Below are 26,394 nucleotides of genomic sequence, written 5' to 3' on the forward strand. Positions count from 1 at the left end.
AATAAAACAAAAATGGAAATCGGAGTATTAACATGTGTGAGCCAGCAGCAAACTCTCGGATCGGAGCTGCTCATCAGATAGCCAGCTCGTCAGCTCGTCAGTTTGTAGCTGCAGCTAACGTCTGTCTAGTTGTCTGAATACCTGTCTGTCTGTTGCTAAGTGTCCCGTTACCCGTTACCCATTGCCTGCAAGCACAGTAGCTAGCTTGAGTCTGAGATTGATGTCCAGCCATTTATGTGGGAATTACACTTGGTATCCTCGTGCATTTGATGGTTCTGCAGTTGTTTCTACCACCGCAAGTTGCAACACAATTTATTGCATCGGGTTTACGACACTGCCGTAAAATGCGAGCTCACTTCACCTGCAGCTCTATCTGCCACGTGGCGTATGCGTAATATGGCTAACAGAGCAGACAAGTGTGGAGCGCTCTCTAGCCGTTGGCATTTCAGTCATTTCAATCAGCTGCAGCTTTTCCGCCAAATAACATACAGATGAGCCCTATTAGACACGCATTCAACTCCGACATCTCCTTAGCATTTATGGTGTCTTCAGGCAACGAGATGCACATGATTGCTAACAGATGGCCAGATGGCATAATTTCGCAGCATTTATAGTTCACTCAATTGATAATTGACAATCAGCCAGATTATATAAATTTTAATGCTTGGCATTGTTTGTGCCCTTTGGCCGGCCGGCTGCTGTTATATAAAGGCATGCATTGCCGCCAGAGAGGCTGTGGCACGTGGCACATTGAGGCAGCCATCTAAGAGTTAGTAAAACAATCTGCCACCCTTGGAACCAGGCAGCCGAACAAGTGCGTGACGCCCAGCGTCTAACAATCTACAATGCACGTGCTTGAATGCAACGCGTCGTATACGTAATAAGTCAACATAAGCACTCGAATAGCAAGACGAAAGCAAACTGCAAACACACATGCACACACACACACACACACACAGCACACACAGACACCCACTTGGAGAGTTGTTGTGTGTAGGCAGCGCAGCATAGAAAATGAGCGTCATTAGTCCAATTTAGTTGTTTACTAAAGCAAGTGAGATTCACTTAAAAGGCAATTAATTTTCACAGCACCACCAGAGCCACGTTCGCTGCGGTTGTTCAGCTGTAACATGACAACAAACACACCGATACCCCCCAGCCCACACACACACACACACACACACACACACACACACACACATATATGGCGCTGCAAGCAAGCCATGGCTGCATCGTATTTATCACTTAACTTTGTGTTTGACACATTCGCGGCCTGGCTTGAAGTTCGCCGAGTGCAGCCTGATTCTGCCTCGCTCCATGCTCTGTGGCACCCTTGCCAAGCTGCCGTGTTTAATGAAGAGCAGCGCACAAAGTGGCAATTTAACGCCCGGTTTGACAGTGACGCGGATTTTTGGCATCAAAGCCGAACAACTTGAGCTGCTGCTTGCTGGCTATGAGTTTGGCTTGTTGTCAGCTTAATGACTTTCGCAAAAGCGCCATCAAAATTGCGGCCGTCTTAGCGAGCGAGCTAAATATGTGTAATTCTATAAGCACACGAAATTCAATTTGCTTTAATTGAATAACAGTTCAAAAACACGCGCTCCACATACACAGAGAGAGAGAGTGAGATGGAGTGGCGAGAGGCGGAGAGAGAGAGAGAGAGAGAGAGTTTAAAACGAGCTGCGGATTTACATGCGATGCGCATATTTCCGCTTCCGCTTAGCAAGCATTTGAATTATGGACACAGCGCGTCGCCCTGGGGTCCTGGGGATATAGCTGGCATGACTACATATGTATTTAACCCACCTGCACTCGCGAAACTCTTTGCAGCTGTCGGCTACAACGTGGCAAGCGGGCGGCGGATGGTAGTAAATGCCATTGGAGCTGGCTGGATTATTGTTATCGGGCGGCCTCTGAGCGCAGACGGGATGCAGTTTTTCCTGTGCAATCATGCACATGTCGGGCCGATTGCCGCTCTGCAGGCTGGGGCTGTTGTTGCTGTTGCCGGATTTTCTGTTGGAGCAGGAAAGAAGGCGCCGTTGGAGTAGTATTTGCATTGTTGATTGTTGTTGTTGCTGTTGTTGTAATTGCTGTTGCAGTGGTTGACCAACAACGGCTGCCACTTACTTGCATAGACAAAAGGCAATGTCCAGATTCAAGTCCTCGTGCGGTCCTTTGTAGAAGGACTGCAATGCTGTCATGCACGCATTGCGATTGCAGCGATGCAGCTCGCAATGCGTCAGCATCGGCTGCAGCGATGATGAGCAGGCTGGATCCTCCCGGCAGCTGTCCAGTGCTGTGTGGCAGGTACTCTGCACAAGGTTGTGGAGAAACGGGGGAAGAAGAAGAACAAAAAACAAAAAAACAAAAAATCTGCATTGTTGTTGTGCACGCAAAATGTAAAAGGTGCTGCAACATATTCAGAATACTTTCTGCATTTGCCCTCCGGGAGGTGGGGGCAACTGCAGTGCAGCAGCCCGATGCATAGCCCTGACCACGCCCACTGCAGGTCGAACTTACCTGAAAATGTTGCTTGATTATTTCCGTTGAGAGGTCAACTTCAACGTCCTGACCACCTGCAGCAGGAGCGGCACAAGCATCAGCAGACGTGCCCAAGTGACCATCGCATTGCCGTCGAGTTACAGTTGAGTTTTGCCGAGCGAAATCACGAGAGTATTCAGAGCCAACATCGTTTGCCATAATTGTACGATGAGCGTAGCAAGTGTAGAAGAATGTTGTAAATGAGTCCATTAGTTATCGGCTTTGATAATTTGGTTTGGTAAAGCACTTGCAAATATTTCAGAGCACTCTCAAGCACCTTCGATAGCTACACAGAGTGCGTCCGCCAACATGAACGAATTGCTGCGGAGGGGGCGGGGCTCTAATGCAATGCGTGTAATTGCATGAAAATGTTCGTTCGACATTTTTAGAATATTTTCATTAATTGGATTTGTGTTGCTCACAGTTTTTTGCCAAGCGCAAAAATGTGGCATATGGGGCGCCATGTAATCAATGAATAATGTTCTTTTTTTAGCTCTGCATATTTATTCATTGCATTTATTGCTAACTAATTAACAAATGAATATGCATATTTCATATTTGTGGCTCGAGCTTATCACAAAAGCGCCCATAACTCGATTACGTCGAGGGATTGATGGCAAATAATCCTAATTAGAAATGATTATCAACGCGCGCTCCCTGCTGAGCGTACGCAGCATGAATGGAGCGGGGGCTGAGGCTGGGGGCGTCTATTTCGCATCATGTTGGGGAGCAGCAACAGCTGGTGCCTGTTATAGATTACATTTTAATTAACCAACTTGTTGTTGGCTCTCGTTTCTATCCAATGCCATGGTTAAGTCCACTGTGACCCGACACAGATCCACCCATAAATAATCCAAAATAATCGAATAATAAAAACGAAAGGCATAAATAATGAAATTAAAAGCAAATATATTTATATATTTATATATTTCTATATTATATTCCAAATTTGTTGCCTATAACTTGAAATGGAGGTTCGGGGCACGTTCAATGGGGAGTCGATTCTCAACTGCGGGAGGAGCAGGGAAGGAGCGTAGACTTGATTTGTTCATATATGTATATTTTTGTAGTGAGCAGCAGGGCTACGGGTGCAGCGGGGCTGCGGGGCTGCGGGGGGCGTATCAAACACAACTATGTATACTATGTATTGTATATAGTTTTACGCATAAAGTATAGATTAAATATTTCAATAGACTTGTCGGCCTTTTTAACTACAACCTACTCATCAAAATACTTAATTTGGGTAACGCGCCAGGAGCGACGCTTAACTAACAATGAAGATCTGTTTGAAGTGTCTGTGTTTGTGTGGCTGTGTGTGTGAGTGTGTGTGTCTTTGCTCTGATTTGGCCACACCTGTGCGCCCGAGTCAATGGGAATGTTTGAAATGAACACTGAGTGTAATTTAATCCGCCTATTCAGAATATTATGTAGATTCTGTTTGATTTGAAACAGATTGTGTTAACATCTCTGATTGCACGTAAAATAAAAAATAAAATGTAAATTATTTAAGTGTTTCCGAAGCACTGAAGACATAAAACCAATTTCAAATTCAACTCATAAGGCTGAAATCAAATGTAAGCAGCTGCAATGCAAAATGAACAGTTTCATTGGAGAATCGTTTTTCTGTTTTATTTGTAAGTATTGATTAGAGCTGAATCTTCAAAATATCAAAATGATTTTCCACTTGAGCTGAGTTTGTTGGGCTTGTATGAAATGTTGTTCGTTCTAAGACCTTGGCTCTTCATATGCTTATGGAAATTTGTATGCAATACCAATTTCGATATGGATGGCATGAGTGAATGTTTCAACTGCTTTTGAGTATTTATATATATTTGTAGTTTTCTTGTTGTTGTTATGATAGTGTTGTTGTTGTTGTTGTATTTAACTTGAACACGCAACATATGAAACATATTGGTAAAAAATTTGCATCTGAACAAAATGTTTGAGTTGAATAAGAAATGTATGTAACGCATGTTGTTTGTACTTAGTATTTGAATTATTTGTGATTGTAACTGTTTATTGTTCTTGTTTCAAAAAACGGGTGCATCGAAGAATTTTGTAAAAAAGTGTGCTTGAATTAAATGTAACAAAAATGTATTTTTAGCTTTTTTGTTTTTAATGAATTTTGTTTAAAAGTTTTATGGCAAATTGTACAGTTAGATTTGTTGTTTTTATTATTGGTATTAACAATTTGTACAGCTCTCTCATCCGTCATTATAGCTTTCGGTTTTGGTTTTAGTTTTGGTTTTGTATATATAAACAAAATGGCAAACAAAATTCATTATTCGAAATTTTCATACCGAAGTTGAAGCAATTTTTGTTTTTGTAAAAATTTGTAGAAAATTTCCAAAACATTTGAAAAACAAGTGGCAAGCTACATAAGGCAAAATAAATGTAACTAAAAACGAATAGTAAAATATTAAAGTATTCATATAATATAAGTATGTATATATATATAGAGAGAGAGATTTATATATATGTATATATATATACGAGTATGTCGGCAGTTTTTGTTGTTACTGTTTGATATTTATAAAAGTTGAGCGAATGCTAAAAATTATGCACAAAGCCATGACGAGCTCGAGGCGCGCCAGTAGTTAGTTAATTGGTTTGTTTAGTTCGTTGCTTTTCAACATTGAAATCAAAAGTTGAGCGGTAAAAGTTGATTACTTAAAAATTTACCTGCAACGGGGTGTGTTTGTTACAGGGGGACGACACAACACGCGCAAAACGTTATGAGTTTATTGAAAACGAAAATCAAGGTAAAGCATAAAGGTAAGAATAAACTCTATATAAACAATTACAGAACGAGCGCTACCTGTCACCTGTCGGGTGAGAACAAACAGAAACCGTGTGCCTAGCAGCATCTGCTCTCATCTTAGTTTTCATCTGCTGGTCATATTTATTATATTTTTTGCTATTTTGGTTAGCCTAGTTTGTGGTCTGTTTTTGTTTTTTTTTTAAATTTATTTATTGATTACGTTCATGCTAATACATGTACACATACTTTGATAGTAAACACCGGCATTTCCGTTTCCGTTGCCATTGCCGTTGCCATTGCCATTGCCATTGGCATTGCCGGCGTAGCCATAGCCCGTATCAACAATATCGAATGGCGATTCATTTCCGGCGCCTGTCGCCGACGCACCCGCCGCCAAGTGGCGCTGATGAAAGCCGCTTATATTGAACGGATAGCTGAGCACGCCGTGCAGCGAGTTGGACACCGAGCCCGGATAATTATAGCTGCTCGCCGAGCCGCCCGTCGCTATTAACGGCGTATCAATAACCGCCAAATTATCATCGAAGATTCTCTGATGCAATTTCTCGTCCATGCCCAATATTCTTACTGGAATTTTAAGTAGCAAGAAGAGAGAGGGTAGAATGGTTGTTGTAGTTGTACAGTGCCTGTTACGTATGTTGGTTGATGTTATTTTTGTTGTAGATACGAGTAGCTGTTGTTGTTGCTGTTGTTTTGACTATGGCTGCTGCAGTTGCTGCCAACTTGCAACACATCAACATTTTGGCCATCCAATCAATTTGCACAATTCATTTTCAGTTCGGTTTTTTTTTTTTCGTTTTTCAATCTTATCGTAAATTTGTTTATTGTATAAAAGAAAATTAGGTTTATATATGTGTGTGTGTACCCATCGAATGACATGGGCTCATACTTTTTGAAAGTACTTTCTATAAACTCAACTTAGATTAATTAAACAAAAATACAAGTGAAGAAGATCTGAGAAAATAAGAGAACTTGAAATATACATGGACAGTTTGGGTAAACGGTGCATTCTATATAGGTGCGGCTAGTACAACATAGTAGGGCGTGTGTGAGAGTGCGTTTGGTAATATATATTGCATACCATTTAGTTTATGTGCAAATAGAATAAAGCAAGTTCTGAACGGCAACAACTGCAATTGACATTAATTTTTATGACAAGCCGTAAAAGCAACAGAAAATAATAAAAAAAAATTTAAAATTAGATATGCGACCTGAGCCGTGGGCAATCGAGTGCTTGAATAAATAACTATGAACATTTATTGGGCAGCGATGAATCGCACCTTGAAGCAAGTGTCATTGGTACTACGGCGACATGGCTCTGGTTCGATTTAGCCAATTGCTTATTGTGTGGCTCGCCACGCACCAATTGCCAGTGCAGGGCTGCCGTTTCCGCTATCAATGTCAATAGCAGGGCAGAAGCACAAATACAAGCATAATGCTAACAGAGACGTGCTGTGCGTGTGCGCGTGTGTGTGTGTGTGTGTTTATGTGTTTGTGTCTAACTTTGTGTATCTTTCAAATGTCATGCGCTGCTAGAGCGAGCAAATGGTAAACGATTCAATGGAGACGCTTTGCAACCACAGCAGCATTTGCTTATCTCGCCTAGCGCACGCCAAAGTGCGCTTCATTTGAGGCGCCTGCTCAAAGGATGCGAGACCCCTCTGTGCTTAAGCTTTAGCATCAGCTTCAGCTTCAGCTCCTGCACCAGCTGCCAGCTTCCGCAGCGGCAGGCAGACGGTCAATGCGGGGCGCCAAATGGCAGGAAAATGCCATGGATTTGCCATTGCCTTTCGTCTGCCGTCTACCGTCCGTCGTCTGGTGTCCGCCTCCTGCTGGCAGCTGCCTGCCGCCTGCGAAACGTATTTATGTTTGTCGCTTATTTTGCCAAACAAATATTTGCACAACAAACTGTTGGGGAGCGACAGAATTGGCGGAACTCGAAGCTGAATCGGAATCGGAATCGGAATCCCAATCGTAATCCCAACTGTACCGCCTGTGCAGCGAGGGGCGGCAGGAGGCAGGCAGGCTGACGATGAGATTAGCGCTGTTTGCCAAGTGTTATCGCCCATGTAAACAGCTGTCGACGAGTGGATCTGTCGCCTTCAAAGTCGCGAAATTGTTGCGTATACGCAGCGTAGTCAGCATCATCTCAGAGTGGCTTTAATTATTTAAGCGAGAGTTGCATTTGGGCCAATTAATGCGAAAGCTTGGCCCAGTTCACAGAGAACTGTTATACATGCTGGAGCATGTGCTGTTATTTGGAAATTAGGCTAGCACACTGCGTACCAGCTGTATGTGCATGTGTGCAATAACAATGCCAGCAAGAGCATTGGCGGATTTCACAATACAACAAAAATATTTACTGCACGCGAAACAAACTAGCGCTAGGGCCAAACAGGTGTGCATATACTTGGTGCAGTCAGTGTTGGCGCAGTGCTGCTGAAAATCACATTAATTGTTTTACTTGTGCCTAATTAAATTTCCCCAACTGTGCTGTGCGCCTATCGCAACGAGATCAACTGCAAAGCCTTGCGATGATGATGAGGTAAGCGCTAAGCGATTGGCAAACGAATCTGATTATTATGATTCGCATTGTGGGTCATCCGGTTACCACTTTAACTGGCATTAATTATCGGTATCGGATAAATTACAAATGTTGTTATTGTTGTTGTTTGCTGTCTTGCAACGGCGTGTGATTAAAATTTGTTATTGCTGCCGTTGAATTGGCTGTGTGTGTGTGTGTGTGCGTGTGTGTGTTTGTGTGTGCGAGTCGATGTATGTGACATGCATAAATATCTGTCAATATTTGCGCAAATTCACAATAGCTGTATTACGTGTGTATGTGAATGGCTGACTGCGTGTGTGTGTGTGTGTCCCATAGCTGCATTGGCAAATGAAGCTGCCCAGCCCTGAGCACAATGCGAACAGATTCAAATTTATAACCATCAGCAGATGGCCAACCAGTGCCCCAGTGCATGCAGAAACAAAAGGATCAGCATCGATGATGATAATGATGTAGATGCTGATGATGATGATGGACGACCTATGACAATGGCTAATGAAATTTGTGGCAATGTGCAGAAGAGGCAAGTGCGCAGAAAATGCGTAACAATCAAAATGCCAAGCAATCGGTGCGAGGGGCGACCGATCGATTAACATAATGCGGCATGCAGCAAGTGTGTGTGTCTGTGTGTTTGTGAGTGATAGAGATGAGGAGTGTCAAAGCGGGAGCTAAACATAAAGCCGCATGTGCCGCTGATTGTGTGTGTGTGTGTGTGTGTGTGTGTGTGTATGCAATTGTGTGTGTGTAACTAACTGAGAGCTGTAAATAAGCAGCAACTGAATATAATACACATAATGGATGCCAATTCAAGCCAAGAGCCACTGCAAGGGGGGGGGGGGGGGGGGGGGGAGCGTGGTGCACTTCATATCAATAATGTACTTAGTTAAGTTTGTTTGGAGCAGATATGGTTTTGGGGGCTGGCTCGGTATTTGGCGCTGGGGCACAGAGCTAACAAACAAAATGCTTATTTATGGCACTTCTGTGCATTCCAAGCGAACGAGCGTGTCTGATTGTGTGTGTGTGTGTGCGTGCGTGTGTGCGTGTGTTGCATTACTTTAACTGCAAGTGATTGCAGTGGAAGATTGCCATAACTATGCCCCAACAGCCAAATGCCAAGTTAGGTACAAGACAGCATGTGGCAGGCAGCCGGCCGAGCCACAACAAGGCGCAGGATGCACATGACTCAGGATGTGGCTGCAGTCGTCGCTACTTACTCGCCGCCTGTTTGTCTAATACAGTGCCACAAAAGGATGCAATTATTTGGAGCGCAAGAGATAGAAAGCTAAATAGAGCGAGACGCTGTGAGTTACTGTCAGCGAGTGCCTTTGGTGCAGTGGTGCAGTGGTGCGGTGGTGCGGTGCAATGTGTGTGTGTGCTTCAATTGTCTAATGTGCTCTTACGTTACCCCAATTCAAGCACCGTAACTCGCATAGCTTTATTTATTACCTGAACTGCATTACAGTTCTAGCTAAATGTATTTATACAGCTTACCAACACTAAGTAAAAGAAGTTACCTTTGAGAAATGTTCTAGAATACATAGTTTTATGAGATAATAAAAATTTAACTGAAAATTAAAAAAAAAAAAATTAGATTTCATAGCGAATTCAACAGGTTGAAATATAGATTATTATCTTTCTTTATAGATACTTCCCATTAATAGTAATAGTAAAAAAAACAAGTATATTTAAATAAATTGAAAATAAGAATTTCAATCCCACTTTTACTAAAAACTTTCATCTCGAATATAAAATAACAAGACTCTAGATATGATATAGATTGCAGACGAGTGAAGAAGAGGGTCTTGCAAGAGAAGCCCATTTAATCGAGTGCTTAATTGAAGTGCATTTGATTTATTGAATTGAATCAAATAATTTATTTACTTACCCCTCTCGTCCATTGTGCTGGCGGCGTGAGTGCGGTGGATGATATCGCTACCGGCGACAAAGTCACCCAGATGTGCTGGTTTGTGCATGATGGTGCTGGTGCCGGTGCTAATTGAAGTTGTGAGCATTGAGGAAATTGCAAGTATTCGGAAATTAAGTGCAAGAAGTTATATAATAGAAAATGTGCGCTGTGTGTGCGGTGGGTGAGTGGGTCAGTAAGTTAGCTCTGCATGGCATTTGGGATAGGTCTAGTCTGAAAATTGAAGTGCGGGTGCAAGTGCTGGTGCTGGTGCATGTGCATGTGCATGTGTGTGTGCTTTATGAATCAGCTGTGATTGGTTGCTGTGTGGTGGTGGTGTTGCATAAGGACATTTTGTAAAGGACATTTGCAGCCGTTGCTCATTAATGAGCGAAACGACTTAATACGGCTGCAAATCGGCTTAAAGTATTAACAGACCAAGTCGGTTGACATTTCACTTCCGCTGACAATTGACAAAGCAGCTGGCATTATAAATTCATTTTTGAGCAAAGCCAGGGCCCGTTTCGGACATCTATTTTGGCCCGTTGCTCGTTGCTCGTTGCAGGCAACATTTGAATATTGAATAAGATGGCATGCATTAGGTGAGTCGATTAAGTATTTAAATGGCCTGCAACTGCACAGAGAGCTGCAGCCCGGGAGCAACTGCAACCGACATGTTTCTATTCATTTCCTTGTTGCTGTTGTTGTTGTTGTTGCAGTTGCAGTTGCTGTTGCTGTTAGCCTCATTCATTAGTTGACTACTGTTGGCTGTTAACCGGAAATTGTGGTATACCCAAGTGAGTCAATTATTTTAAAAGCTTTGCTGCATAAAGTTTTCAGCTGCAGCCCCGTCGATGTGGTTAAAAGAGTTTTTGGTTGAGTTAATGAAAGACTTGATCCGCCAGCCGGAGAGCGGCGAATCGGTCTAGGAGAGCCAGCATGCACTGCCCACTCGAGCAATCATATGTGAAGAAAGTTTGAACAAAGTTGGCGGCTTAAAGATGCCAACTTTAGCTCGGCCAGGCCGAATCACACTCGCAACTGCATACTTAGGCGATATGGTTGAGCTGAAGCCGCTGCCGCTGCCGCCGCTGCTGCTGCTGCTGCCTGCTGCAATGGTTCCAACGGTGCTCGGTGGTTCCACGCCATGCGCATAGTACGTGTGCGTGTGTGGATGCGTGTGTGTGTGCGGACGAGGTCCTGGCCCGGTGTCGACCACGACCACCACATCGTCCACAACGCTGCGCTCCAGGTCGTCCGTGTGGGTTGGTGGCGACTGTGGCTGCTTCTTGTGGCTGTGATGCGTGGTGGTGGTGGGCACGTCGACCACCACGTCGTCGTCCTCGGAGGTGTGCGGACTATGGGAGGCGAGCACCAACGGGTTGTTAATGCCCCACGAGGGCGGATGCAAATAGTGCGGATAGTTTGAATAGATTTCAGCGCGTATGCGATCATCGTAGTCATCATCGTCCGAATCGTCCTCATCTTCCGCCTGGTCCTCCTCCGCGTCCGCCTCCTCCGGATGCTCCCTGCCACTGTTGGGCTCGTCATGATAGTGGTACTCGATGTTGTTGGACAAGAGCTCCGTGCCATTAAAGGCGTGGCCGATGCGTTGGCCATGCTTTTGTTTCTGTTTTCGCGTCGGTTTCGGCTTCGTTTTTGGCTTTGGTTTTAGCTTCGGCAAGCCGTTGGGGAAAAATATTATTCTATCTGCAAAGAGCCAAAGAGTGGGATAGCGGGGAAAGGGGACAATGGGGAGCAGTGGAGGATGCGCAGACATGCGTGAGGTGCAAATACAGTTTAGTGCCAAAAATGGTGCAAATTCGTTTGAGATGTGTGCGTGGGTGTGGCAGTGGGTGTGCGTGTGGGTGTGTGCTGGAGTGTAGTGGTGCGGGTACGCTTATTTAATTAGTGCTATTAGTGCCTGGGGTGCATTTAATCCAAAGGTGCGAATAGTGTTGTGCTTGGTGCTGGTGCTGGTGCAGCTGCTAGCGAAGTGCGGCTGTGACCCCACAGCGCCAGCGCCAGCTGAGCGTGCTCAGGACTTGTTCCAAATTGAGTTGAGCTCGGGATTGGATTTGAATTTGAGCTGCAGAGTTTTACGGATTTGCTTTTCGGTTGGTTTGGTTGAAAATGTGAAGATAATGAAGTAATTTTGGTTTAGCGCCAACAAAAGCATGAACTAAGCTGACAGTCTATGTGACAGGATAGCTAGGGTGAGACCTCAGCAAGTGGCCCCGCTAAGCCCGGCCCAAGTCTTGTAAATGAACAGAACGATTTGTACGGTTTGCAGTAGAAAGTAGACAGAAGCAAGAGCTAGATAGTACAGCAACGATTACGATTAAATCAAAGCTAGTTATTACAGTTGCCAGCAGTTAGTTGATAATATTGTAGTAGTTCCAAATGTGTTTCGTATGTACTTTGTGCAATCAATCAATCAATGGTAATGTCAATATAATGTCAATCTATATGTAAAGCACAGTAACAGCGCCAGTTAGCGTGTGGCATATCAATTCGGATTGGCTAGCAGTTGGTGAGGGTATTCGGGTAACTCTTACTGCTAATTATTATAATTATATATTGGATAGATAGATAGCAAGGTCAATTTTACAGTACTTTGATAGTTGTTGAATGGTGAGTGTGTGTGAGCGAGAGAGAAATATATATAGAGAGAAGAGGAAGAGAGAGAGAGAGAAAGAGAGAGGAGAGAGAGAGAGAGCGAGGGAGATAGAGCGGTGACAGTAAACACGGCAGCTTTACATATATATAATTATATATATAGTAGATGTACGTATACGTGATATTTACGATATTACTGAGCATTGCTAATACGTATAGTATAACCATATATTCAAATACTGATATAGGCATGTTATTGCTAATAGGTTGTTTACTGATCGCATATCACGCAAATGTGGGAGTTGCTGTTTATTTTGTTTTTTTTTCTTTTAACTAATTTGTTTATTAATTTTTTACTGTTTTGGTTTTGATGCAAAAGCGTGCGATTTTAGTTTCAGGTTTTTTGGTTTTTTTTTTTTCATTGGTATTTAGATTACTTAAATTATTAGGCTAGTTTCAGTTTTGAGCGGTTCACAAAGTACCATAACGGAAAACAACAAAATTACAAAATGGAAATCGAAATCGAAACGAAAAGTAGACAGAACTGAGGAGAAATTCATTTGTGTTGAGTAAAGAACGTATAACACATAATACGATATTAAGATAGTACTCAAAATGGTTTTGCTTCTTCGCTTAACCATAGGTAGTAGAAAGAAATCACATTTAATGTTCCAAGAGATGAAATAAAAATGTATTTCTTTGCATTTTAGCGAAAGTTTCAGCACTTAACGCATTCTTCATTGTCATTCTTCGTTTTGTCAGGATTTTGTGTTCTTGTTGTTGGCTGTTGTTGTGGTTGTAGCTGTTGTTGTTGTTGTTGTTGGTGGCATTAGCCGTTGCCGGAAAACTTACCCACACACGGATTGTGATTAACAATATTAAATATACGATCACAGCGCTTTTTCATATGATTATTCGGACAGATGCACCCGAACATGGGCGACAAGCGCAGATTAGTCCAGGCATCGTGACAGGCATCCCTAAAACGAAAACACTCGCAGTCAGTAGGGCTGTGTAGTATAAATATAAAAGCACAACAGGAAAAGCAGCACCTAAGCCGACACACAACCACCACAGCTAATTGAAATTATATTCAACCCCAGCGCCGACCCTTTGCGTATAAAAAGTGCGCAAGAAACTCGACGAACTAAACCCCTTAAACCCGACCCAAGACCCGACTTCCGCTCGGCGCAACAAACTTTAAAATTGGCAATTGCATCAAAAATGCATACATACGGCAGTTCAATTAATATTTTATCGCAAAGGTGGCAGCAGTTCGGCTGTGGGATGTGGGCTGTGGGCTGTGGGCTGCTCGAGGACGCGCAGCGCCCGTTTGCCGCATGGCCTGTGCGTGCTCAAAGTTTAGACGGCGGCAGTGAAACTTTAAGCCAGGCCAAAGAGCGCGCCGGGGCCGCCGCAAAAAGTCATTTCGAGTTATTAAAACATTCAGAACGTTTGTATTCGAGGGTATTGAGCCAGGCGCCGCAAGCAACTGGCGTCAGCAAGGATATGTGAAGGCTGCAGGAAGCAGCAGGAACTCAACTAGCAGGAAATTTCATTTCGCTGCTCTTACTTGAAGTTGGGCGAACATGCCACGCCCACGCCCACGCCGGCTGCCGCTCCCGCACTTCCCTTCGCCCACTCTCGCTATCGAGTATCGAAATTAAATGTTGCTTTTGCAGTTTGTGCAGCGTCGAAAGTTTTTGCGGCAACAAGCTGGGATGCTCAGCTAAAATGCCATCACCAGCAACTAAATCCATTTTCTCATTAAGCCAAACAGTTTAATTGAATGATTTTATTATCCGCCCCATTTTCGCCAAGTTCGCAGACACTGCCGGTGCACTTTTTGTGCCGCTGCTCTAATTAGCATTCGTTTCACAGCTTCCCCCAATTTGCAACAGTTTGCGGCTGCCGGCAGGACGAAAGCGGCAGAGCGTGGAATACTAAGCGAGAGCTTGTTGCTTAGTATGCAAACTGAATAATCAATAATTATAATTGATACGGCGGACGTTGCTGAATTCACTTATCGATTGCACAGCCCGTGAGCTGAAAAAAAAAATTACTGCCTGGACAGCAGTTCCTTTAGTTCTGCTCCTTTAGTAGCCCCGAGCTGCTTATCTTTACTCAACAGAGATTACCCTTTCTTTTCATTTTTTAATTTCCGCAATTCGCTCACCTGTTTTCCATTTTACACTTATTATCGCGCACCTTGCAGTGCGTCTTGAAGTCCTCAAAGAGCTTTAGGCATTTGCGTTCCTGCTGGCACACGGACAGCGCATGGTTGCACGTGGGCAGAGCGTCAATCGGATAGGGATCCTTTTCGGCTGTGGGGAAGGATTAACAGAAGGGAAATAGAGCAAAACGAAAGGAAGCCAAATGATTTAAGTGGGGCTATCAAAAGTTTAAAGTGTCATCATTGCCTGTGGCATGCGGCATGCGGCATGCGGCATGCCACACGCATTTGGTGGCACTTGCAACGCACTTACCTTTTTTGAGCACAAATCCGCACGGATGATCGAACAGAAAATCCCGGAAATGATTGCAATCGGGATCCATGCCGGGCTCCTTGCACAGGCAGGTGGGGCGAAAGAATTGAAATGCCTGCAGCGTGCGCAGCGCCGCTTGGCATTTTGTGACCGTCACCGTGCTGCAGGACACTGCAAGGACAATGAAATAGACAGCCAGGCTATAAAAACGAGCAGCGACAGTTATGCTTAATGATCTCTAAATGGCAGCAGCGCTTAAACTTTGACATTTCGCTGGACGTGCCCGTGTCCGTGTCCTAGTCCGTGTCCGTATCCGTGTCTGTGTCCGTGTATCTGTCCAATTCGGAATCGCTGCTCACATCGATTACCCCAGTTGTAGCCAGTTGACAGTTGTTATAAATGGCAGGCGGGCGTCGGCCGAAAAACAGACAACTACAAACCAAACACATGTCATAATACCCAACAATAAACAACGACACGAACAGCAGCAGCAGCAGCAAACAGCAACAACAGCAACAACAACAACAACAACAACAACATTAACAAATATAGCTGCAACAATATGAATAATTGAGTCCCCAGCAAAATGGTCAATTTAAGCGACCAATGAAGCGAGCAGGCAGCGTACAGCCAGCGCCCGTTGGTGGAGCTTGTTGGTGGAGAGCGATCCGATAATATTTTATAACATAATAAATTATGTTTCATATATGACAGCTTATTCGAGCATATGACAACTACTGCTATATATACACTCATCCGCCCACATAGACACGCACACAGCACGCACACACACACGCACACACACTCATTCACACTCGCTCGAATGAGTGGGGCGTGCGGGCTGTCGAAACAAACAAAAGGCCAACAAACATCTGTTGGCCATCCATTGTCCCTTTGACCATAAAACATAAGCCCTACTAATAAACTCGACTACGACTACACTTCACACACACACACACACACGCACAAGCACATCGAGACGACTGTGGCTGGCCATAAGCCGTAAAATCGCCAAAAAAGCAAAGCGAACCAACTGCCGCAACGTCCGGACAATGGCCAACGGCCAATGGCCAGCATATGAGCTGGATGGCCCATTGCTCATGTCACTCATACGACCCGTTGGTCGCTCGACCCCGGACATGATTATTTGCTACTCGAACATAAAGTTGACCGCCCAACCCCAGTTCCAGCCCCAGCCCCAACCCTCGGGCAATTTGTATGTGTGTGTGAGGCGTGATGCTCGAACTACGCAACAAGTGACATTTTTCGCAGGCATTCATCATATTTATGACATGGCCAACACTTGACATGGCCACATTTGTTGCTTTTGGCCAGAGCTCTGCTCTGCGTCACTTGAGGCATAGGCGCAATTAGAAGCCATTGCCAGCTTAAATAGCAGATGTTGGGGCCACATCTTTCGACTTGGCTTAAGCCCACTGCAACTCCTAAGCACTTTTAGTTTTGTGGCCTTTGATTTCCTATGTGTAAGTGTGTGTGTGTGTGTGGCTGCTCATAAAAGCGGCGGACGGGTTTTATGGCTCGTCGCCATCATCAACTGACGCCATTTGCAGTAACTGTTCAGCTGGCATTGCTCTTGCTCTCTCTCCCTCTTTCTCTGTCTCTCTCTCTTTCTTTCTTTCTCTTTCTCTGACTTTTTTTTCGCCCTTTAACCGTGAACGTTAAGTCCTCAATTCGTTTTTATACGAAACGCGTTTCCGGTTGTTGATTTGGTCGCTGAATTGGTTCAATGATTTCTTTGTTGTTTCCAATATGACCAACAAGCGTGCACGTGCACTTGTAAGTGTGTGTGTGTGCGTGTGTGTGTCGACTTTTTGGCTGGGTTTGATTTGATTTTAACTTGTTATTTGTTCGCTTTTCCTATACAGTATATAATCATAGCTGCACTTGCTGAAATTTATATGGCATTTATTTAGTTGGCAATCAAACGGAAATTTGAGCATGTCATGTTGGTCCGCTTCGCATAAAATTGTATTGGCTTTTATTTGCACAGCATCAGTATCAGCATCAGCATCGGCATCGACATTGGCGTGCAATTAATTAAATTAAGTAAACTTTTGTCTTTGCCTTGGCGCCTTTGTGCATGAAATTTTTACAATATTTATTGAGCGGCATGGGGGCTCCCCTCATGCAACACATGTCCTTTTGTCATATGAAACAGGCGTGCCTTGAGTTGAAAACTGTGTGTGTGTGTGGGTGCATGTGTGTGGGTAGTGCGTGGTTGTTTGCCTTGTGCGCAGTTGGCTGCTTGCTGATTTCATTGAACCATCGGCAATCGCACAAAGCGAACGCAAAAATGCGAGCGTAACCCACACATACGCATACTTGCACACACCGCAAGCACACACACCCACACGCACGCAAGCAAGCAAGCAGCTGGAGTTGGAGCGCATGTAAAGAACGTCAAAAAGTACGCTACGACTGCAGCAGCAAAAAGCAGGACCCGCACCACAGTGCGCCGTTGCTTGTCAAAATATTTATTGCCGTCAGAGAGATAGAGAAAAAAACAAGAGTGAGAGGGAGAGAAACAGAGAGAGAGAGAGAGAGAGAGGGAGAAAGAGAGAGCGAATTGAATAGAGAGAGCGATGCTTTTAAAGGCTTCAATGCGGTCATGTCGCCGCATAAAGGCGCCAAGAGAAAAGGCAACAGACACGCTGCATAAAATGCAATTATCATAAATATTCAGGCCGCCTTGGAGCGTGTTGGCTTAAAGTGTATGTCTGTGTGTGTTCTTTGCTCCGCTTTCACGTGTGCAATATATGTACATATTTTTTGAGGACATTTAAAGGACAATACTGCTGCTATTAAAGTGCCCCCCACCCCTGGCCCAGAAGCAGCCAAAAAGTAATTTCAGTTTTTAAATGAAAAAGTTGAAAGTGCGTTTTACGTTTGTTTTGCTGACGCCAAATACCATTTTGTTGGCTCTCAGCAGACACGCAGGCACACACACATACTAATCTACAGAGAGCAAGGTCTTATGAGACATTTGCCATAAAAACAAATGCCAAATGATATTTGTTGGCTTCTTGTTTCGACTTCGAATTAGACGCTGTCCACACACAATTGTAATCGTAATTTTTTATTGCCATGTATTCACGACTGAATTGCAATTGGCCATTGCAATTGGCCGTTGGCATTCGACATTCCACATTCCACATTCCCCGTTCGATATTTTAAATTTGGGATTTGAGTGGCTGCAACTATTCGATGAGGCCAAGTATACGCGCCTTGCTCTGGTAGTCGGTGCGTTGCACGTAGGCGCCGCACATGATGCGGCGGCCCGTGTAGGCGTGGCGGCCGTGGAGCACGCGCCAGTTGTCGAAGATCACCAGGCTGCCCGGCCGCAGCTTGAGCTGCCACTGCTGCTCCTCCTCGCGCACCATCTGCAGCAGCTGCCGCAAGCTGGCGTAGAAGCTGGCCATCTCGCGCTGGGGCAGCGTGTTGAAGACGGCGCGGTCGTAGACATTGAGACGCAGCTGGAGCAGCTCGCCGGTCAGCGGATCGATGCGTATGATGGGCGCTGTGTGGCAGTGGTGCTGGCCCTGCTCGATGTACTCGGCGGGCACTTGCACGCGGCAGAGCACCTCGTAGGCCGCGGGAAAGCGACGGCGCAGCTCCTGCACCAAGTGCAGCCCGTCCACAAAGAAGTTCTCGCCGCCAGTGCCGTCGGCGGAATGATCGAGGCAGTGCAGCGCCTGCAGGCCGGCGGCGTCGCAGAAGTACGTGTTGTCCGTGTGCGAGCCCAGATACATCTTAGTGTACGCCGTGTCCGCGTGGTCCGGCTTGTCGCTGAACGTCCACATCTCTCCGAAGAAGGTCTTCATTATAGGGAAGCAGCGGCGCAGCGCCAGCTCAGTCATGGTGGGCGTGGGCGCCACGTCATCTATAAAGACAATGCCGTAGCGCACGAGAGCGCCTACCAGCTGCTTGACCTGCTCATCGCTGGCAACAAGGGCGGGCAGCGAGAAGCGCAAGTGCCGCTCGTTCTGTAGCACGATGCTGCGGTTCCAGGGCGTCAGCGCGGTGGACTTTGTGCGCCGGCTTATCAGCTGCTCCAGCTGCGAGTCATAGATAAACGCCCAGTCGTAGCTCGAACGATGCCCGTCGCTCCCTGGACGCAATGTAAACACGTATGAGCATGACGCGGCTAATTGCCATCCGGCGGTACTTACATTCCACCAGGAGCTTATCCCCCGACTCCCAGCTGTGCCTCAGGGCGTACACATCGGCCGGCAGCTCGAGGACATCATAGCGCCGCTGATGCGTCTCCGTGTTGAGGCAATCTCCGCAGTGACAATGATAGCGCAGCCAGAACTCATCGAGCTCTATGACTTGGCCACTCCCAGCATGCTTCAGCTGCAACATCTTAGTTGAATTGTTGAACAGAGAAACACTCGACCGATCCGCAATGAAGTGAGCCGATCAACTGAGACAGCTCAACGCCAGATTAGCGTTTGCCCCCTGCCGTATGTTCTTATCAACTCGAGCTGCGGACCACACTTTGCATGTTAAGGGTCTTCGATGAGTAAACAAGTGAGAGTGCTCTAATCGAAACTGCTGATATTCTAATCATTCTGCACTTCTCTTATGCACACATACATAAACAGAATCACACATACATCCACACGCACGTTTAAGTACTCGCTCAGCTAACGGCGCAGTTAGAAGCGACTGCGCTGGGACTGCGCTGCAGTGGGGTCAACAGTATAAGATTTTATTTCTTGACTAATTTCTTTTATAGTGGGACTATCTTTATGAAACTATCCAAAATCTGTAAATTACAAAATCTTCGTATTCATCATGTATATACACAGTAAAGCTGAAGTCTCTAGGTCTAATCGTATTCAAATTCTAATAGAACAAGTAAGAAAGCTCTAGTCGAGACTGCTCGACTACGAGATCCCCTGAACCCTTGGAGCAATAGATATTTCAATAATTTTTCGCGTCTTTCAGCTTACACAAGAAACACGCACACACACACACACAGGCACGTACGCACACACAGGCATACATACACACACACGCATACAGACACACATACACACACACACACGCATACATACACAAACGCATACACACACACATACACATACACACACACATACACAAACACATACACACACATACACACACATACACAAACACATACACACACAAGCACCCACGCATAAACACGCATGGGCTGCAGTGTGCGCTTACTATGAGAACATAATTGTTTAATAACTTTTTTTATGGACGTACGATCTTCATGAAACTTTTAGATTATGATTATAACATGGATATGCATGTAATTGCCAAAGCACAAGTCTCTAGTATTTGAAATACGCTTTTTACAAAAGTGAGGGTGAGGGGGTGAATTTAAGGGTGGGGGGTAAATTTTAACAAAAACCGAAATTGTATAAATTGCATGTAAGCATACATTAAAAATTTGGAGACTCTAGCAATAAAGGTGTAGAAGATATAATTTTATAACTGGTTTTCGATAAGGTTTTTTATCGATAAAAAAGATCGGGATGAGTTATCGAATTTTAATGATAAACTTGATATGCGCGCTGTAATTACGGACATTTTAAAAAAAATTTGAAGTCTCTAGCTCTTATATCTTCTGAAATCGACGCGTTCATACATACGGACAGACGGACAGACAGACGGACAGGGCCAAATCAACTCAGCTCGTCACCCTGATCAAGAATATATATACTTTGTGGGGTCTGCCACGCCTCCTTCTCCCTGTTACATACATTTCAACAAAACCATTATACCCTGATTTCCCATTGAAAATGGGTTCAGGGTATAAAAACCGAGATCAATATATCGCTTATACTCGACAAAAAAAATATCGTATGAGTTATCGAAAAAATATGTTGAACTATTCATGCACAATTTAAAATCTCTAACTATTTTATATCTTCTGGGATCTCGGCATTCATACGAACAGACGGTCGAACGGACAGGGCTATACCGAATCAGCTCGTCGCCTTTATAAGGTCTACGATGCTTTCTTCTGCCTGTTAAATACATTTTCAAAAGGTTCAGGGTATTATAAATGAAGACTTTCGCATATTTGAATCTATTCTTCTGTATCTTCCACAATACAACCATAACTTAAATTCTTTCAATCGAAGCAGCCCTTGGAAACGATGTCAGATTTGACAGTTGTGACAGCTTTGACAGTCAGCAGAAAATTTTACTCACTGAGTTAAACTGGGACAGTTCACTACTTAGACTTTTTGAAAGAATTACTGAAATTTTCACAAATTTATTGGTATGTTAAAGGCATTAGCATAGCAGTTAGCCCGTCTTAGTAATTCATTAACCCAGCACAAATATAGAAATGAAGCCGACAATCACCTCGTGGGCCGATGAGGTAGAGGCAGACTATGTGGACGGACTGCCGCCCTCGAAGGAGCACGTAGATGGCGACTACAAGCACGTCACCGAGTACAAGTTCAATGATGAGGGCAAGAAGATCAAGGTGGTGCGCAGCTTCAAGATTGAGAAGAAGATCGTCTCGAGGGCAGTGGCAAAGCGGCGCAATTGGACCAAGTTTGGCGACTCCAAGCTGGACAAGCCGGGCCCCAATTCGTACACCACCAAGGTGGCCGACGAGATCCTGATGAACTACATGGGCTCCAAGGACTTTGAGCATGCCCAGGATCCGCTGGATGCGAGCAAGCCCATTGCCAAGTGCCGCATATGCAACGGCGAGCATTGGTCAGTCAAGTGCCCCTACAAGGGCACCTCCATGGACATCGAGAGCAAGGCCATTGCGGCAGCCACTGCAGCTGTGGGCGAGAGCAACAAGGCGGGCAAGTATGTGCCGCCGTTCCTGAAGGAGGGCGCCAAGGGACGCGAGCGCGACGATTCGTCGGCTGTGCGCATTTCCAACCTGTCCGAGTCGATGACCGAGGATGATCTCGAGGAGCTGGTCAAGAAGATTGGCCCACACACCAAGATGTATCTGGCGCGCGAGAAGAACTCGGGCCTGTGCAAGGGCTTTGCCTATGTACACTTCAAATATCGCAAAGACGCGGCCGAGGCAATCGAAATACTCAACGGACACGGCTATGATCACTTAATCCTAAGCGTGGAGTGGTCCAAGCCGCAGAATTAAATACACACACACACAAACACATCTTATCCGATGCCCTGCCGCATATGTCTTTTGGCTGGGAAAAGCGCAAAGCTGCGCAGGAATTGAGGCAAAGTTGAAACAAACTAAAAACTTTGAGTAAAACTGATAATGCCACGTTTTAAATGCGAATTTTTTACACGTGACAGCACAGAGAAATTCTCACACAAGTATACACGTAAGCACAGATACAAACACACACATATATACGTAAATAAAGGAAAGGAAAAGCCACTTAAATGAAAGACAGACGTGGAGAAGAAAAGCTGGCGAAACACCACTAGACTTTGGCTGACTCGAACATTAATAATTAAATTGAAGAAAAGAAAAGTCTTATGCACGGGCTCACAGGCCAGCTGAAAGCCCAGCGCCCACGCCCACTTACCCCCAATAGTGGTGTGGCCTCTGGACAGCCCTGGCCTGCCGATGGTGGCGTTGGAATAGTGCACGGTGAACTGAACTTGAATACACTTTTAAATGGCCTGTGTGGGCGGGGGAGGGAGAGATCAAAGCGAAGCCCACATACATAGGAAATGTATACCTGCAGCAGCGAGCTTTGTTCACGTGTGTATGTGTATGTGTGTGTGCGTGTGTGTGTTTGTGTTTGAGCATGGACGAGGGGCTGGCGACGAAAGCAAATTCTCAAACAAATTACTGAATAATTTATAAATTAACTTTTTCTTGGGCTCGCTCGTTCATTCGCCTTTGTGCGCGACGACAATGGAGGAGGCACTGCCGAAGCAAAGGTTGGGGGTTGAGGGGTGGGCGATGGATGATGGGGTCCTGCTGGCCGTTTGTTTGCTTTTTTCTTGCACCTCCTCCGTCTGCAGTCTAACTATGTGTGTATATATATTCATAGTGGTGCGGCTGGCACGCACATTCGCCCGCTGGGCAGTAACCACAATGGCAGTTGGCTGCGCGGCTGCCAGCAGCTGGCTGGCAACTGGCAACTGGCAACTGGCGAGTTCCGAGTGGCAAGTGGCAACTGGCGGCTAGCGGGTGGGTTCAGTTCTCAGGGGCATTTGAATATTCAAATGGTATTTCGTGGCATTTTCTGATGTTGCTTCTGCTCCTGCTGCTGTGGCTGTGGCTGTTGTTGTTGTTGTTGTTGTTGTTGTTGCTATATTGCGCTTTAAGCATATGACCGTTATTTACTGTTTTATTGCACGCGGGCGCAAACAAAAATTGCTAAAATAATTACACAGTTGTCGGCACAACAAACGCTTGGCGGGCTCCAGGAGGCAGCCACCCAGCTGCGCAGCCAGCCAACCACCGACCACGACAGCGGCAACTAAATAAAATTAATCCTCAAATGGCCTCAGGCACTCGCCCCCTACTTTATGAGCGTGTATGTGGCCAGCAGACTAATGCAAACTATTGCTGAAAACTTGGCCAGCAACACAAAACCGCGTTTTAGCCATTAATTCGCTAAGCGCTGACTCTCTTACCTGGTATGGGTCCGCATACGCGTGGTATTATTTCCAAAATGGCCGAGCATGAGGGATCCTCGAAACACAGTTGACGGGCCAAAATGCAGTTCAAGATCGCAACGGCACCTTTAATGGTCGAACCTGCAACAAGAGAAATATAATTAGATTAGTAACGGTTGCAGGAGTGAGTGCACGGAGTGCTTAGATATTTGCCTTTTAGGCATCTATCAATGTTAATTAATCAAACCAGATTCGACAAGCAACCGAACAATAAATAATTTCCCTTATTCGTATCTCTGTAAATCTGTGAAACTGAAATAATCAACAACAAACAAAAACTCTCCAAGCATCAACATGGAACTGGATCCGGACTTTGTCAAGGAATTCGCTTGCCTCAAGATCTCCACACGGGACATAAGCGCCGAGGAGCTGGCCAAGTTCGATGCGAATGTGCCGCTGAAGGCACGCGCCCAGGTGAAGCACACCTCGTACAAACACGTGCCACAGTTCTTTTATGTGCCGCCGCCACCGGATGACAAGCTGCGGCATTTGCTGCGGCGAGAGGCACAGTCGCTGTTCCTGCAGCAAAAGTCCGAGGAGCTGCTGAACAACGAGGAGCTGCAGCAGCTGTGGCGCCTCTTGGAGCAGCATGTCACTGAGACGACCGCCAAGCAGCAGCTGATCAGCTACGACGACTACTGCAGGCTGAGGTCTGCCCTCGACAAGAAGTGCCGCAAGTATCTCACGACGTGTCTCTTCGCCCAGCTGCTCAGCGAGTCGCCCTACCTGGGCAGCGTGGAGATCGCCTCCGTGTTCAACTACACCATGCGCAAGGTGTGGCTGACGCAGTGTCGCATTGGGCTCTCCTTTTACGATGATGTCGGCCAGGGCTACCTGCGCGAGTTCGACTTGGAGAACTACATTGTGGATCTGATACCCACGCTGGGGCAGATCTGCGATTGCATGGATCCCGCCTTCGAGAAGTTCTATGTGTGCACGGTGGTTAAGCGGTTCTACTTCTTCCTCGATCCACTGCGCACGGGTCGTATACGCATTCGCGAGATGCTGGTCTCGGGCTTGATTCACCAGCTAATGGAGCTGCGCGACGAGCCAAAGCCGACTGAGTTGGAGCCCGTGCAGCTAAATCCCTTTTCCATGCCCGCCGTCCTGGCGGTCTACGGGAGCTTCCTCAATCTGGACCTGGATCACAATGGCCTGCTCAACAAGCAGGAGCTGAGCAGATATGGCTCAGGCACGCTCACATCAGTGTTTATGGATCGCGTATTCGAGGAGTGTCACACTTACGACGGCGAAATGGACTACAAAACGTATCTGGGCTTCGTCCTGGCCCTGGAGAATCGACAGGTGTGAGTTTAAGCCGAATGAACTTACGAGCAGGATTCATATTGTTTGGATAGTGTACTAAATGTTCATCTTAAAGCTCTTTGGCTCTAGCAGCAGCTAGCGGTTTTCTTTATTTTATTAATACGGTTATCCTCTTGCATAGACATCCTCCTCGTTGCACTACTTATTCCGTATGCTGGACGTGCAGCACACCGGCTACCTGACGATGCAAACGCTTAATTACTTCTTCAAGGGAATAGAGGAGCAGCTGGCGCTTAGGTCTGCCGAGGCGGTGCGGTTCGAGGACTTCAGCAATGAGATATTCGACATGGTTACCCCCAAGGATCCGTGCAAGATAACACTCAAGGATCTGAGCAATTGGTAAGCTGCGCACACTTGATTTCACCTCCTCCTCCTTTTGTATTTTCCACAAAAACTGTCGTTTAACCATGTCCTGCGTGTGCAGCGGCCAGGCGGAGACCGTGGTATCCATATTAATTGAATTTCATAAATTCTGGGCTTACGAGAACCGCGACGACAATCCGCAGAATGCTTAATGGCCACATGCCACACGACGACAACAGCAGCAGCAGCAGCAACAGCAAGAGTAGCAACAGCAGCCAGAGTAAATACGGCAACAACATTGAGCGAAATTTAATTAAAATCCCGAACAGACAAATAATATCAGTAGACACGCATCTGCAGAAGAGTTTGGCGCTGACTTTGACTGCAGAAAGGCTCGTTCAGACTAGCTCAAAGTGATGTGAAGCCTCTTGTCCAGTTTTCCATTTGGCCTTTGAGTAGAGCTCGAAAATGTTGTAGAATTATTCTTAGCAAACACCATGCACTAGACACTTTAATTAACTCATCATATTTTTTACTTCATAATGTTAAGAGATAAGTATCTTATTTTAAAGCACTGCAGCTGGCAAATGCAAGCCAACGCATCACTGTCAGCCCAAGACAGCAACACTGAAACACAAATTATTTTGTATGTACTTATATAGAAGACGTGTATAAATTATTTGTGCATTGACATTTTGCGCTCATTAAATTCTCAGCAAACGAAAATATTTACTTAATTTGGCTGGGCCTTAAAGCTCAGTGATATTTGTTGCATCTGCCGTAATGTGGAGCTGGCAGAGGGAGAGAGAGAGAGAGAGAGCGCGGCAACAGTGGCCGCTGCTGCCCCAGAGATTATAATAATTTTATGACTCTTGGCAGTTGCAGGAGCGGATATAATGTAGAGTCTCCTACTCTCTAACCGGGCAACGGTTTATAAAACATTCATTTCAATTTCATTTCATTACGTAGAAATAAACCAAGTCATTCAGACCAGCTGGCAGCCTGGCAGGCAGCCTGTTAGGCAGTTGGGCAGTTGGGCAGTCAGGCAGTGGGACAACCACACAGCTGAATGAAGGGGGCTCAGTTGGTGCTTTGCTTGGCTGCTGTCCATCTCAATAGGATGTGCTGCGACCAGCGAGCAGTCCATCCGCCGGATGCTCAGTAAAAGTTGCAGCTACTTCTGACCCGACCCGACTCGCCACCTCCTGCTGCTGCTGGCAGGCGCTCATTAACG

The 26,394-nt window shown here is 45.5% G+C and overlaps 4 protein-coding genes across 18 annotated transcripts in view; 2 read left to right on the plus strand and 2 right to left on the minus strand.

The window, feature by feature from the left end:
• Positions 1–26,394, minus strand: part of Gfrl (Glial cell line-derived neurotrophic family receptor-like) — a 109,822-nt gene that overhangs the window by 8,426 nt on the left and 75,002 nt on the right. For 10 of the 12 annotated variants that reach the window (XM_018019290.2, XM_089462621.1, XM_089462620.1 and 7 more), the window contains 10 exons: positions 23,490–23,612; positions 14,892–15,062; positions 14,582–14,729; positions 13,258–13,385; positions 10,836–11,496; positions 9,769–9,875; positions 5,549–5,887; positions 2,521–2,576; positions 2,128–2,312; positions 1,807–2,013 (listed from right to left, as the gene is read on the minus strand). In XM_018019290.2, the coding sequence (XP_017874779.1) occupies positions 1,807–2,013; positions 2,128–2,312; positions 2,521–2,576; positions 5,549–5,887; positions 9,769–9,875; positions 10,836–11,496; positions 13,258–13,385; positions 14,582–14,729; positions 14,892–15,062; positions 23,490–23,612 (2,125 nt within the window). The remainder of the gene's footprint in view (positions 1–1,806; positions 2,014–2,127; positions 2,313–2,520; positions 2,577–5,548; positions 5,888–9,768; positions 9,876–10,835; positions 11,497–13,257; positions 13,386–14,581; positions 14,730–14,891; positions 15,063–23,489; positions 23,613–26,394) is intronic. The other 2 variants (XM_089462625.1, XM_089462626.1) reach the window with 2 other exon arrangements.
• Tmlh (Trimethyllysine hydroxylase) lies at positions 17,973–19,412 on the minus strand. Its single transcript, XM_089462627.1, has 2 exons — positions 19,082–19,412; positions 17,973–19,020 (listed from the first exon to the last, which is right to left on the minus strand). The coding sequence occupies exons 1-2, from the start codon at positions 19,272–19,274 to the stop codon at positions 18,110–18,112; spliced, it is 1,104 nt and encodes a 367-aa protein (XP_089318753.1). The 5' UTR covers positions 19,275–19,412; the 3' UTR covers positions 17,973–18,109.
• On the plus strand, positions 21,027–22,286 carry eIF3g2 (eukaryotic translation initiation factor 3 subunit g2). Of its 2 annotated transcripts, none has more exons than XM_018019303.2 (2): positions 21,027–21,174; positions 21,231–22,286. In XM_018019303.2, the coding sequence occupies exon 2, from the start codon at positions 21,244–21,246 to the stop codon at positions 22,021–22,023; it is 780 nt and encodes a 259-aa protein (XP_017874792.1). In that variant the 5' UTR covers positions 21,027–21,174; positions 21,231–21,243; the 3' UTR covers positions 22,024–22,286. The 2 variants fall into 2 exon arrangements, with proteins under 2 accessions (XP_017874792.1, XP_089318754.1); XM_089462628.1 differs by having other exon boundaries at positions 21,050–21,174; positions 21,242–22,286.
• On the plus strand, positions 23,661–25,886 carry LOC108621782 (serine/threonine-protein phosphatase 2A regulatory subunit B'' subunit gamma-like). 3 transcript variants are annotated; one of them, XR_016268624.1, is made up of 4 exons: positions 23,667–24,836; positions 24,979–25,196; positions 25,282–25,440; positions 25,504–25,886. XR_016268624.1 is itself a non-coding variant. In XM_018019298.2 (3 exons), the coding sequence occupies exons 1-3, from the start codon at positions 23,826–23,828 to the stop codon at positions 25,370–25,372; spliced, it is 1,320 nt and encodes a 439-aa protein (XP_017874787.1). In that variant the 5' UTR covers positions 23,668–23,825; the 3' UTR covers positions 25,373–25,886. The 3 variants fall into 3 exon arrangements, 2 of the variants coding, with proteins under 2 accessions (XP_017874789.1, XP_017874787.1); XM_018019298.2 differs by having other exon boundaries at positions 23,668–24,836; positions 25,282–25,886; XM_018019300.2 differs by lacking the exons at positions 25,282–25,440; positions 25,504–25,886 and having other exon boundaries at positions 23,661–24,838; positions 24,979–25,180.

This window comes from Drosophila arizonae, chromosome 2, assembly GCF_054131065.1.
Source record: "Drosophila arizonae isolate 15081-1271.41 chromosome 2, UAZ_ARI_1.0, whole genome shotgun sequence".
NCBI lineage: Eukaryota > Metazoa > Arthropoda > Insecta > Diptera > Drosophilidae > Drosophila > Drosophila arizonae.